General features: G+C 35.9%; 2 protein-coding genes across 8 annotated transcripts; one reads left to right on the top strand and one right to left on the bottom strand.

Moving 5' to 3' along the window:
• Nucleotides 1-118: 118 nt before the first annotated feature.
• On the top strand, nt 119-6,858 carry LOC111329869 (zinc finger protein 511). 6 transcript variants are annotated; one of them, XR_002694753.2, is made up of 10 exons: nt 119-1,045; nt 1,490-1,563; nt 2,355-2,411; nt 2,918-3,059; nt 3,476-3,532; nt 3,676-3,755; nt 4,649-4,694; nt 5,559-5,621; nt 6,224-6,347; nt 6,732-6,858. XR_002694753.2 is itself a non-coding variant. In XM_022934624.2 (10 exons), exons 1-10 carry the CDS (start codon nt 929-931, stop codon nt 6,753-6,755), a joined length of 759 nt encoding a protein of 252 aa, XP_022790359.2. In that variant the 5' UTR covers nt 835-928; the 3' UTR covers nt 6,756-6,858. The 6 variants fall into 6 exon arrangements, 3 of the variants coding, with proteins under 3 accessions (XP_088584833.1, XP_022790360.2, XP_022790359.2); XR_015990048.1 differs by having other exon boundaries at nt 6,143-6,347; XM_022934624.2 differs by having other exon boundaries at nt 835-1,045; nt 5,584-5,621.
• Nucleotides 6,859-8,341: 1,483 nt separating this feature from the next.
• On the bottom strand, nt 8,342-14,588 carry LOC111329870 (phosphatidylglycerophosphatase and protein-tyrosine phosphatase 1). 2 transcript variants are annotated; one of them, XM_022934628.2, is made up of 4 exons: nt 14,220-14,586; nt 12,494-12,574; nt 10,288-10,479; nt 8,342-9,630 (listed from the first exon to the last, which is right to left on the bottom strand). In XM_022934628.2, exons 1-4 carry the CDS (start codon nt 14,364-14,366, stop codon nt 9,490-9,492), a joined length of 561 nt encoding a protein of 186 aa, XP_022790363.2. In that variant the 5' UTR covers nt 14,367-14,586; the 3' UTR covers nt 8,342-9,489. The 2 variants fall into 2 exon arrangements, with proteins under 2 accessions (XP_022790363.2, XP_022790362.2); XM_022934627.2 differs by lacking the exon at nt 12,494-12,574 and having other exon boundaries at nt 14,220-14,588.
• Between the last annotated feature and the right edge of the window lie 25 nt (nt 14,589-14,613).

Below are 14,613 nucleotides of genomic sequence, written 5' to 3'. Positions count from 1 at the left end.
AGTATTGCTGTTTCATTGGTAAATTTGTTGTTTCACATGAGTGGGAGTGAACGCAGGGCAAACGCAAGTACGATTTCCGACGATTACCTTCGGTTCTATTGATCCTTGTTTCAGGTTGACTTTGAAATTTTTAGTTTGGATGACAATACAAAAGTGCTTCTGGGTACAAAAGGAATTTAAGACCTTCGTTCTGGCGAAGTGCTAACGCTCCAACGGCGTCTGCTGTAAAAACTCTCTACCCGGGCTAATTCATATCTTCAACTCGTTGGAAAAAACCAAATGTTTTAATAGACCTCCACTGACACAGCATCACAATTTCTTTAGGAACTTACCCTTTATCAAGGGATTTACAGGGGTTTTTGAGACTTCTCAAGGGTTTGTTTATAGATGAAGGGTATCTAAATTTGGTAACAAAATTGTTGACACATTGACCTTTTCAACCCCCTTAAGTTAACCTATTCGCTCCCTTCCTCCCCCCCCCGTCAAATGGTGTATCGTGATTTAAGAAACATTGAATGGGGTAGGGGGGCTTGTCTGTGATTTAGATTGTGGTAGAAATAGGAGACTGAGTTCTCTACACATAAATAAAACTCCTAAAATTTTGGCGCTGAGGGTATTTTTACTAAGCTTGCGACTACGCTATTTAAAGCATCTGTTTCTGTCTCAGTTATAGCAAAGGAAAACATTTTTGCGCACAATCCTTTTCGTTTTCTGTCCACATGTCCACGCTGATGCGTTCTTATTTCAACACGAGCCACATGAAGCTAAGTTTTCCAAAAGTTTTCCAAAAGTTTTCCAAATCCTTATTGGTTACAAGTCCCCTACTCGTTCGAGTACCATCGCAAGGGACTCGGATGGAAAGGAAATGAAAATGGCCGCCGGCGGTCGGTCGAGGTGAGATCTTAACTTGGTCAGTGACGTCCTGTATATGCTCTGTTCTCGTTTGTTTGTCACAATAATGGATGTAAATGTCCAAAGCTCTATCCCATCGTGGTCATACGCTCCCGTGAAGCGCATGTTTCCTTCAGATCATCCGTTTTTCGAGGTAAACTTCCAACGGTTATTTTGTTGATAGAGATTTTATGGTAACTAATTATGATAATAGGAAAAATGAAAATTACTTTATGTGGCAACTTAATTGGTTAATGCACCAGTTTCTTTTATAATCTAGTGCATATTAATACAGAATTGTTGTTAAGTGTATATGTTTTTGCGAAATATTTATGCTATGTATTTCAAAATTTTAATACATGCACTTGTTTGCTGGGCCCTGCAGAAAATTTGCCCCATCGATTACTTTTCTCGCGCTGGCCACCAAAAATGGCTTTTACTCTCTCTTTTAAACAATGAATTTGGCTGTCAGACTACGATTAAGTAATGTTTGATTTTATCTTTCCTTGTTATAGATACAAAAAATATTTCTTAAGTATGATGTATTGACACTGTAGAGGAAACATATAACTTTGTACTAAAAATATTTTATTCATAGGAAGGAGAATTATTTTGCAATGTTTTAAAGAAAGAACTGGACAATAGTGAGGAAGCTGATAGCTTCATGCAAAGGCAGGTTTTAAGACAAGTAACTGTTATATTAATTCATGTACCATCATAATTATACTCTTGTGGTAGTGTTATTGATGGTTTATGACTTACTGTACTTCAAGGTGAATGATATTACATGTAGCTGTCTTGCCCCACAGCAAAGTGATGTGAGGCTGTACTTTGCACCCACTCACCTTGCTTTATTCTTTCTTCTGCCCTCTTTGGCTTTTGGATTCTCTCAGGGCAACTGGTTACATAATTATGGCAGCTAACAGAAAATTCTTTAGGCTCCCTTACCTGCAGTGCCAGACAGTAATGTTGGGATTAATGGATTGATTGGATGCTTCTTCTATTGCAAATGAAGACTGTAATGTATCATTGTTATATCTCGCAGTTAGTACCTAAGTTACGATTGGTCAATTTAGCAGGCAACATTTCACTATGTGGCCCTCTAAATTTGAAAGTTTGTTAAATGAATAGAAATCTTCCCTTCATATGAACCCAGAGATATAATATTATTATAGAATATCTTATGAACCTTGTGTTAGTGATCCATACTTTAAGCTACAGAACCTTGTATTTTGCTCAAATTGGTGGCTGGCATACTTTGTGCTTGGGCCATAAATCCAAACTTAAAAAGCTTGGTCTGTAACTTACAGTACAAACCTCAGACTCCTTTAGTAGGAGCAATCTACAGCTGTATACCATTAATTTATTTTCAGAATTATTTGATTCACATTCATTTCAAGAGGAACATTTTTAGTTAATCAATTAGTATTGTGCATTTACAATTAAATTTTGCTCTTTGATAGGGCTAAATTCCAATGTGACATTCCAGGTTGTGGAGAATGGTTTCCTAGTGTTCCAAGGTATTAAACAGCTCATAAATAGGAAATTTTAACAGAATAATTATTGTAAAATTGGTCTTACAAAAAATTAATCAATTTTAGTTTTAAATTTGAGTTGTTGAGAGACTGGGACAAGTTTCCTTTGCTAATTACAAAGTGAAGCAAAACTTTATCACTCAGTTGAGAACTGCTTTAATATTAGATTATTTTCTATTTGGTTTAAGTTAGGTTTTTTTAAACCTAATAACAATACAGCAGAAGTTGATTATTTTATTAGTTTTCGTTATGTCTTATACTATACAGTAGAACCTCCCCATAGCGGCCACCTTGAGGATAGAAGGAAATGGTGGTTGTGGACTGGAGAGGTGGCCATTGCAGAGAGGTTTAAATGAATGTAAGGACGGCCTGCGGTCCTTGTCAAGAGGTGGCCATTGTAGAGTGGTGGCCATTAGTGAAGGTTCAACTAGATTAATTTTGAAACTTGAAAATAATATTCATTGAGGTTTTATCATTTTCAATCTATGTAGCTACGAGGCACACTATAACAGTCTGCATCGTTACTGTTGTCAAAAGTGTCAGCGTTCTTTTCCATCAACTCACCTGTTGGAGATTCACGTGCTAGAAAACCATGACACATTATTCAACATGATAGCCGTGAGGAAAAACCTGGTAAATAGTTATTTACATGTCTTGAGTGTCGATAATCAGCCTGGGCAGCAACATGTAAAGATAGCAAAGCATGTTAGATGGAGCCTTGAGAGAGAGAGAGAGAGAAAGACAGCAGAGAAAATGGGTGAGATGCTCCCACTGCGCTGCATGTAAGATTGTGTCCCATGAGACCAACTGATAATCATGATAAATGTCAAGACACTGATGGGGCTTTCTCCTTAAAAGAGACAGATATGTATGAGGCTGTGAATCAGAAAGATTTTACATGATTTATCAAGATATGTTTGCAGTTGTGTCTCTACCCCAGATTAAGCCATACAATAAGGTTAGAACATCCAGATGTAATAAGTTCCATTTTTATTATAAATGGTGACCTTTCCTACTAAATGTGATAACTGCGTGCATGTTCTTTGTAGTATAGATGTCTCGTAGAGAGTTGTCCTGATAGATTTTCAAGCGACGAGGAAAGGAAGGTTAGACAATGTGAAAAAATGAACCATCATTTATTACTTTGCTTTCGCTTAAATTTAATACCTTGCTATTATTTTGATGTTGATTGGAATAATCACCATCAATGTAAGTATAGAGTAATGTAAAATATTTTTTTCCTAAACAGGATCATCTAGTTTCTTTTCACAAGTATCCCTCCGACTTCAGATTCAACCGTCCAAGCAGACAACAACGAAAAAACAAAAGGTTTAAAAATTACTTTAATCTACAACCAACTATTTTTAATTAATGAACAGTATGGTTTATTTTAGTGAGCATTTGATTCGTGAAGTTACAAACTAAACTCAGCCACCTTAACTTTGCTTGAAACAAATGGCTTCATGTGTGCAAGGAAAACAATCTTGTCAGGAGCAAACAGTGTTATCTATTTTCAGGCAAATAATCCCTTTGAATAATCTGCTAGATTTTGTGTAGGGGGATGTTGCCTTGTATAAAATTATTACTCATAGAAATTTTCAGCAAGGAATTATTTTCTCTAGTTTATTTAGTTATTTCATACTTTTTAGTGTATGCTTTTTTCTAAATTCTGCAATTTTTCCCCTCAGTCAATCTACCATCATCAATTTTTTTTCTACATTTTTTGAGATCTTAGTGTTGATCCTCCTCCAAGAGTTTCTTACTCTTCCATTTCTGTAAGCTTTCCTCTTTGAAAGGTTAAACATCTATTGTAGCAGTAGATGCATCCTCTCCTTTGAGGTAGTTCTCTCTATATATACTTATGGTTAACCTACATATTTATAAAAAGTAGGAACTCTTGTTGTGTGCCAGTGAATAAATGGTGAACAGAAACCATGCTGAGTTTTTTTTCATTGCTCGGATTTGTGAGACAGTCCAAGGCAGTCAGTAGAAAACAATTTTACAAATTCAAAAAAGCTTTTTGATCTCCCCCCTTTTACTGGAAGATTTGACAAACTGGAAGACCGAGCGATTTGTTTTATAATTATATTATGTGGGAGTCTCCTGAATAAAAGCAAGGGAGTTGGCGTACACTGTAAATGGTCCATTTAGCCATAATTTTTATTCTCTCATGAGTATTGGGGTGAAGTTGATGGATGTTTTTCTTTTATGCCCTCTTGCAGTATGCACTCTTCAGGTGAAGCAATGGACACCTCTGATATACCTCAGGTTAAATCAACTGAGTCAATGTATTCAATAAAAACTTTGTGTGAATTACTCTTCAGAAAAATTATTAGTTTCACTCAATGTTAATTAATAACTATTTGCTGCAAAGTGAATATTGTTGCAAAATTGTCTCAGGGATTACTCAACCATGTTCACTGAGTCAGTGCAACTTAGTGTACTTCCTCAGGTACTTTTGAATTCTGTTTTGAATTCAATCTGTAAATATAGAAAGCATCACACTTATTTTGTTACACTGAATATTATTGTGGTGATTACTTGTTTCAACCGAAGATAACAAGAACTTTCTGCAGGTTTATTTAATTTAATAAGCAAAACTTCATAATTTTCTTTTGAAAAGTGCTCCACCACAAACCCAGTAGCATTTCTTGTGTTTTTCGTGATTGAATATTTTCTTCTATTGCATCAATCACTTCCTTGGAAACATTGAGGCAGCCATTTTGACATTAGCTCCTCTGCTATAATCACCTAATGCTTGGTTATTATAGCAAGATACAACATGTCCCTCACCAATCAGTGCATGTGGCCATCTTCTATAATCATCTGAGCAATTATGCTAAAAGGAATTTACTGAATTATGTACTTGTAAATACAATCCATTTCCTTGCAAGGTTTTCAATGCATTTGTATTGCTCTTACAGGCTGAAGTAGCCCTGATCAAGTATTTTTGTCTTTTGTTTGATAACATCATTATAGTAAAATTATTTTTAATTTCAATGAAAATCCAGTCATTTCGAATAAGTCTATAAAGAGGGCCACCTGGTTTTTGTACTCTAACAGTGTTAACTTAAACTTACTTTTCTGGCATGCAAGAAATTGCTTCATTATTTTAATTTATTATTCATTTAGAAACTAACTTCACTCTCTTTGGTAGGAACCTGCATCCTTGACCAATGCAACACCAAAACAAAGGTGAATGTCTTGAACAACTTATGATGATCTTTAATTTAACTCTCACTTGGAAACAGGCAAGAGTTGTTCTAATAATTCTTTTAACAGACCATAGTTCCAGTTTATTGTACATTGTATTAAGGACCTTTTGACAAGTTATTATCATGCAATTAATAAGCTTTTAGCCTGAATAAGATACTATGAATCATAAAAGTCATGTACCATACCAATTTATTTATGTACCATACCAATTTATCAGGCAATTTAAATAAGCTTTCAGCCTGAATAAGATACTATGAATCATAAAAGTCATGTACGATACCAATTTATATTAAAAGTGTTAGATTCAGTTTGACTTATTTTGTTGATCTGTTTTATACAAGCAAGATTTTGATCAAATGAATATGAATTTGTAAGCTTTGGAATTGGTACACTTTCACCTTTCAAGAACAAACTGAAGTAAAAATTCCCAAACATTTATTTATTAAATAGTCTGATGAATTAATAACTGGACTAACACCCCCTCTTCTTTGGAATCTCAGAGTTTGCAGGTTATTGGAAGACACTTAGTAATTCATGTTGTTATAATAGAAGGATTTTGGTTGTACTTGTTTTCACCCCAGGCTACCAAAGACAATATGCTTTGGCAGAGGATCCAGCAGAACTTTCCAAAAAAATGTCAGCAAAAATAGCAAAAAAAAGTCAAAAAAGAAGGATGATAAAAAAGACCAAGGTGCTTCTGGAGAGGTAGTTATAAGTTAGTACAGTTAAGCAGTTTTGTTACATTTGATTTACTTTGAGATTAAATTTAACTTTCAAGCCTTATATGCTCTGAACCAACATGTACTGCAACAGATTGTTGTACTCACTGCTGGATGTGTACACTGTACATGATGCATTAAGTATAACTGTTTTCGTTCAACCTCACTTTTGCTGTCACAGAAACTGATTTTTAAAGTCTTCAAGGTAAAAAGTGGATTGCTTTGTTCTAGTATGACTTGACAAACTTCGAGTTATGAATTACCACAGTTGACTGTGAATTTACTTTCAGTGTAGCTAATTTAGTGTAAAGCTATTTTTACCATATTATGGCCAAACCAAGGTAATGTATGATCTTGTTCTATTTTGCAGGTTACAATGAGTGAAGTTAGCTGATGGCATGTTAATAATAACCTCTTTTTGAAGTCAAATTTATGTTTAGATGTACAGTATAATTATGTCAAAAATTATAATAAAATATCATCAGTAATAAATTTAACCTTGTGACATCTTCTTGAGTAAACATGTATTACATAATTGTTTAATGGTCTCCCGCTATCAAAAATTTAAACCAGTCACATTATTAAGAATTAAGAATATTAACTTATATTGCACTAACATCAGTATACATTTTCATTCAGCACAGAACACTTTTATTACTCAAATTTTGCTGAATAGTCCAATCCTTTCGAGTTTCTGGATTGATAATGATTTCAAAATTTCAGACAGTAACTTACTTGTGGTATAGGATATTTTCACAAGCACAATCTTCCACAAAGTACTTGCACGCACCTATTGATACATAATGGCTGAACCCTGGGGGGGGGGGGGACTCCTATATGAAACAGATGGGGATGCTCGTCGGAAATTTTGAATTTAACCCCTAAAGGAGACCATCTAGGTGTGGTTCAAGCTTTTTGTAACCCCTAAAGGAGACCAATCTGGGCATGGCTTAAGCAAATTTTTACCCCTAAAACAGAGCTTTCAATAAGACCTGGCACCCGCCGGTGCTTAGGCAGGTATTTTGTTGTGAATCGCCAGGTATTTTTCACCGTGCTCAAGTCGCGGTTACCACGCTCAAGTCGCACTCAAGTCGCTCTCCGGCGGGTGCTGTACCGAGGTAGCCACCTAGTTCAAATCTTATTGAGAGCACTGCTAAAAGAGGCAAAGCACAAAGACATCTTGTAACACTTCCTTTATTGTCGCTGATTAATCGGATTGTAATGCTCCTGGGCTCTCTACTATTTGTAGAAATCTTTGATTTATAATCACAGAGGTAATACAGTAAACAAAACAAGTTAATTAGAAAGAAAATTTGACTTCTGTTTCTCTTTGTGTAATTCTGTGTTTCTGTGCAGAACCCTAAACGAGACCTTGGCTGCTTAAAATATTGGTGCTTTGCCTGGAACAACCCTAAGCAAGACCAAAGTCCAAAATTTACATCCCTAAGCGAGACAATGGGCATCCCTATCTGTTTCATATGGGAGTCACCCCCCCTCCTCCAGGGGCTGAACTGATCTTAAAATTTGGAGAAGGGGAGGGGGTTAAGATCAAGTGTTTTAACTCTTTAACTGCCAAGATCTGATCATTCAATTCTCTCCTTTAGCTGGTACACATTTTCCTTGTAAATAAGTTGAGTGAATTTGGTGTTTGATCAAGATCACTTCTTCCTAATAAGCCTGAGTATTCTCTTTAACTTTTTGCTCGATAATACATGGTTATTATTGGGAGAAGTTGCATGTTGATCACCTCTAGGAGTTCAAGGCTTAAAGGGAACTGTATGTAAGGGGTCTGACATTCTTCAACAGAAAACTTGGAAATGTTGTGGCTCAGAAATGCTATTTTCAACAATCATCATGAAACATTTCTTTCAAAATATTGTTCTAGATAATTTATAAACTGAGGTGCTATGAGTGTCTTCAGCTTTCCAGTTATATATAACACCCTACCCCACCCATCTTGAAAGAAAGAGCAGACGGGAAGACATTTAAAACACACTGTACTTGAAAGCTTCTGAAAGGCTTGTTGAAAGCTGAAGTTTGGTCAGTTTTTTGCCACCAAAATAATGCCTACATGTAAATTACATTCAAACTTTAGTTTCATCCAAAGAATGACTGAAGTGTTTGCTTATTTTTAGATATTATTAATTGAACATTGTGATCATGCAACGACTTGCGGTGGCTTTCTTGTTTTTGGTTGGAGAGTGCAAAAGAAATAATGGAACCCTTGTGAAAGTCCAGATCTGTCCTGGATATAAATAAGGGGGAGCTGACACCAGTGAAGTAGGATAGAAGAGGTCCTTTGGTGTGCCCCCAAAAGGGGAAATGCAGTAGAACCTCCCTTAATTGAACCTGGTTAACTTGAACAAGATCCCATTTCTCTAAGATTTCACCCCATTTTCCAGTCATTTACTATCATCTAACTCAAACGTGTTTAACTAGAATTCCCCATTACCTTGCACTAATTTTACTTTCCCTTCCCTTAATTTACCCTTTGGTGTCTTGAAATTTACTTAAAAAACATAAGTTGATAAACATCAAAGTGTTAAAACAAAGCAGATTGATAGGTTCTAACAGTTAAAAGCAATTGATACAATGCGATAACAATTATGAAAACATAAATACAATTGGCTAAACATCCAAAAAAATGTTCTTATAACAAAATTAAAAACCTCAAAAATAAACTAAATGCAAGAAAATGACTGTTGACTGTGCAAGAATGGTAAAAAGATGATTCCTTATTTGTTTTAAACAAGAAAATTGAAATTCGACACCAACCCTGACAATTTAAAGCCCTGCTAACTTGAACCATTTTTTGTTTCCCTTGGGAGTTCACAGTAGCAGGGTTCTACCGTGTTTCCTTACAGGATCTGCTGAGCCAGACTTTCCAAGCCTTTCCAGCCTTCATGGATTGGATTCAGGCAACTAAGAGTTGTTTCACACTTTGTGTTAGAGAAGTTTTGAAAGTACAAAATTAATGCAATCTAAAAAAAAAAAAAGCTTATGTATAGCATGCTTTCTTACTGATTTTAAATATTAAAAAATAAGTTTACATTATTAAATATTAAATAATTTAACACTGTTAAAATCCATATATCATCAGAACATGTAGAAGTGTGTCATGCAAAATTCTACGTTGCATTACAGTGATCTTGATCTGACAGGTTCTTATAGAACAGTTCAATGGCATCCCACTGCCGAGAGGCAATAAGTATGTGAGGTCTTTTACTTTTGATGTATTGGTGTGCGTCCATAGGACTCAGTTTTTTGGTCTGCAATCCAGAACAAAAGGAAATGAAACTAATTAGGAGAATAGGGAGGCTTTTGTAGACTTTTAAATCATAATTTACTTCAGTCTCTGGTTACAAAACCTGTATAAAATGCAGGTCATAAAACCTGAACAAAATGTTAGTTTCAAACTAAATGCTAAATTGAAAAAAAGAGTTAATCTGAGATGCAACAATAAACCAAGAAAAGAGTGATGGCTGAGGATGGAGAATTGTTAATGATACTTTGATTACAAAAACTGTGTGGAAAGTGTTCAAGAATGTGTAACCAAGACAACCTATCAATCACTTTTGTTGTTGTTGCATAACATAGGTGACCTAGCTGTGGAATAATCTTGTGTGCAATCAGTAGTCACTGCATAGCGTTTTAATTAGTTCAGTAGCAGAAATGTTTTAGGGGACCCTTCCAAAGAATGTTGAGATGAGTTTGTGTAGAGCTATTCCAGAGGATCTCAATATTAGTAATATTAAGTCTTTTTTTATTTTCGTACCACCAAGAATAATGACACCCTGACTTTCAAGGAGGAACTTAGAAATTTGGGCTAAAAATGACTTTGAAGATGAGTGTATAAACTCAATGAAAAAGTTCTTTTGAGTGTTACTAGGTGTAGCTATATTTCATGAAATAATTACTTTATTTACCTTCATAACATAACATGTTGCAAGTGTGGCACTGCGTCCCCTTCCTGCCTTGCAGTGAACATACACACTGTTTTGGTTCTGATTCATTTCTTCGATGAATTCAACTCCTCTTCTAAGCATCTCCTGAGATGGTGCATTGTTAAAATCCACTGTAGGCAAGTGTAACTGAGTCACTCCCCAATTTTCCCATTCCTGTCCACCAGACAAAAATGAAATGCTGGCAATTAAGGGTGTTTACAAATCTGAATATCAATTTGCCACTTAACAGTTATTGCCATATCAGGGTGATTGGATTAAGTATATTAAACATTGTATTATCAGAGTGGCAGCACCAAAACAGAGCTTGTTGGACAGACAGAAAGACCATCAACTCAACAGAAAAATCAGGCACAGGCTGTACACGCCCACCAGAAAAGGATTGCTGATCCCAAATGTCTGCCAATGTAAACTGCGTGTACCATATCATTTATAATAAGTTGGGTATGAACCCAAGTTTTTCAGGGTTTTCGGGCCACAGGGAAAAACTTTGGTCTGTACCACTTTCATCTGTACCTGATTTTCGTGTGGTGCAAATGGCCTTAGAGTGAGAGTATTAGGCATTCTATGTACAAACTGTCAATAATGATATGTCAATCAGGTATCGCTCACATTGTCGATATTTTCCCTTGCTTCAGATTTTAAGAACCAGACTTATGTTTCAGGTACTAAGATGTTAGATGCAAGTCTGGCCTGAAGGCAAGTGATTTGAAAGACGAGACTTTCTTTTGAACCAAGGACAAAGAATTCAACCTCATCCACCATTCAACCTGAACTGGCTTGATCTCAGTTGATCAATCCATAAGAGAATGGTCTTATGGATTGATTGACCGCCTCCTGGTTAGCTTAATTGGTAGAGTACCGGACTGTTGTGCAGGAGGTCGAGGGCTCAAGCCCTGGCCGGACCAACACTCAGGGTCTTAAAATAACTGAGGAGAATGTGCTATATAGCTTTCTATATAAATATCAAGTAATGGATAGATATTCTAGTCTTCTCAGAAAAGGATGAATAAACCGTAGGCCCTGTCTCCTGCAGGGTTAGGGGTAAGAGACATTAATTTTCCATACACAAGATCACTGTGTGGTGGATGTCATCCCCTGGAGTGGTATGGGTGGGTGTGAGGGCCACAGGTTAGAAAACTGTAATACATTATTGCCCTTCCCTCCTTCAAGTAAAGTTAAGTTAAAATAAAGTTAAGTTAAGTCAACAACTGACCTTGCTGTTTTCTTTATCCAAAAAACTAAAGGTTTCTTGATAGAGTTGTATTTTTTGTTTTTGTTCTAGTTTGTTTTTTGTTTCCCTTAAGTCCTTACTGTCATCTGTGACTTCCCATTCAATTCCCCCCTTTAGATTACAAACAGTCAAACCTGTATTAAGGATACGAAATACTTTCAGGAACAAAATTTTTGAAAATTATTTTTTGCCTAATGTCAGGTATGTGAGTGTAATCTATCAAATTTCATCACCTCAGTAGATCAAAACATTACTCCTGGCGAGAATTATATTAACGAAAAATCAATTTGAGACCAAAGTAAACAAATCATCTAAGGAAACTTTGGAACTAGTGCTTTCCTCAATTATGGTGGTCATGCAATTACTGTATAAAATGGCATTCATTATTATTTGTTTTACAAATTAAATTACCCTATCATGAGAAATTTGTATCAAGCAGTAAGTCCACCACTTTAGCCACTTTATACAGGTCTCGACTAGGGGCGGGGATGTCCCTCCCGCTTCCTGTACATTTATCTATTTATTTTTGCGTTGCTATGTGAATTGACAGGTTGGTTCGTTGCTATAAGCTAGGGGCGAGTGTTTTTCAACAACGAGTTGAGTTGAGTTTTGGAGTATTGCAAGCGAATAAAGTGATTAAAATATACAAATATTGAACCAGCCGAGTATAATTGTTGTCCGTCAACGACAATTTGAGCGAGCATGATAATGAACCCTTTAACTTCTGCCGGTATAATGTCCATACATTACCTGGCAAACAAGTTATGAGAATATCCAAAATTATCACTCGCCGGGTAAAGTTATTATCGTAATCTAACACCAAATTCTTATAACTAACTTACAAGAAAATATGTAGCAGCTAGAGGAGAGAATTAACAATCAGATCTTGGGAGTTAAACAGTTAATGTATATTGCAGTTATTGTTATTCTTTGTACCTCTTTACTGTTGGAAAAGTATCTTAATTCATAATCCTCATTCATGGTGACTACTCCTCTAACATTTTCATTTTCCACCAACTGCAAATAATAAAAGTAGCAGTTATCATGTTGACTTTTATTGAAAAGTTTTTAGTTAATCTTTTTCTCACCAAGATGCAATAAGATTCTTTATATCATACAAATCAATTTTTTAATATAAGGTCCAGTTCAGACACCGTATTTCAGCTGCGCTTAATCGAATTCAACTTTAGGCCGACCTAAATTACTTAATCCTAGCTGAATTGATTCAGACGCAGAACTTATTTCGGCTGAAATTAATTAACTGAAGAAATTTGTGGCCAGGGCTGGTGCAGTTCAAAGTAACAAATTTGATAAGTGTTATGAAGAACGAAAGTTATTGGTATGGCATGGTCAATGTAAGGAAGTTTTAAATATTTTATTTGGTCACTTCTTTAAAGAAGTAGCTATTTTAAATAAAGTCTGGAAGTTGATCAGTAAGTGTTTCAGCATGACCCAATATAGTTGCTTGAAATGCAAAATTCCAATATGCAATAAATGTTCAATTTTTCAAGAAAACAAAGATTATCATGCTTGCAAAAGTGTCACTTTTTTGTGTGCAATACAAAAAAGAGGTGGGAAACAGGACATTGCTGACGCAGAGGACAATTACATAATGCCCAAAGAACCAACAGAGCTATGAATCAGTGTCATTTCAAAAAGCGTAGACTAGGGCGCCCATTCAATATCTGTCAGCATCATTTTTCTCGGCCATTCAAGGCCCCATTTTCCTCTTCAACACTCCTTTGCACATGCTCACATGTAAAAACAGCAAGAAAATACATTAAAATAATTTATACATTTGATTTGGCTCATGTAAAGTACAGCGTCTGAGTCAAAGCTGGTCTACAGCCGTTCTTCCCAGCTAAGTCAGGCAGGATTAATTGACAGAGCTGATCTAAATTAAATTAGCCATTCCAAATTGATTCAGATGCCGTACTTCACGTGAACTTAATTCGTCGAATATGATTCCGTATGGCTGAAGTACGGTATCTGAACCGGGCCTTAAACAAATTAATTAGAATGAGTAATTAGGTGGACAATAAGAAAGTCTATCATTCACTAAAGCTAGCAAGTAATGGGTAAACTCAACGGTGATTACTATACAGAATACAATTAAAATCCATGTAAGTCCATGCTACCACTTAACTTTAAAATTGTCTACTGACCAAGGGAAATACTGGGTGTGTAACAAATTTGGTGAACCCAATTTCAACCTTCTGTAAGGACTATAGGACACAGGAAGATATACATGTGTATGCTGAATTTCTACCAGATCACAACAATTTGATAAAGGCAGGGCTCAACACTAATGGTAGTCATCTAGCCACAGAGTAGTAGAAATTCAGTTTTGGCTGGTGATTTTCAATTTCCACTAATAAACAAACTGAAATTGTAGTAACACAAGTTGTCATGATCACTTAAGCCACTGGCTAGAAAGTTGAAAAGTTAGTGCCACGTCCCGTAAAGGTGCTTCGTAAGATGAGTTGGTTATAATTTTGATAATTGTTAAGTCCAATAATATGCGAAACACATTGTTGTAGATGATACCGAGGAATTCTCCTGAATGCAAAAGGAAAGAGAAGAAACAGGTATGCTCAGTTTCTCAAAGTTACCCAGAGACAAAATTAATAATCACATCTAAGAGCACTTGAAAAATACTTACCTCCTTAGTTTGACTCTTAAACGGTAACGCTCCTAAGAGGACGTGTGTGTCTATACGATCGTACCATCGTTTGGTGGAACTCTCCGTTGCAATTCCCCAGAGAAGGGAAGGGTAAAATGCCACTCTTGCAAATATCCAAGAGCTCATCACATCGGAAAGGTTCGATTTAAACAACCCCAAATTCAAGAGGTTTTCGAAGATTAGGTATTGCTTCTTCGCAAAATCATTGGAAGAGACCGTAAGAAGAAATAACAGCCACAGAGAACAGTAAATATGTAGTCTTGTTCCAATGTAGGAGGAAATAGATTACTGCCTAACGGGAACCTAAGGATCTGGGAGCGATGTTATGCAGGAAGAAAATTACGTAATTCATCTCCAGACTCCACACGTCTCG

Source organism: Stylophora pistillata, chromosome 7 (assembly GCF_964205215.1).
Source record: "Stylophora pistillata chromosome 7, jaStyPist1.2, whole genome shotgun sequence".
Lineage (NCBI taxonomy): Eukaryota > Metazoa > Cnidaria > Anthozoa > Scleractinia > Pocilloporidae > Stylophora > Stylophora pistillata.
This window is presented reverse-complemented; position numbering and strand designations above follow the sequence as displayed.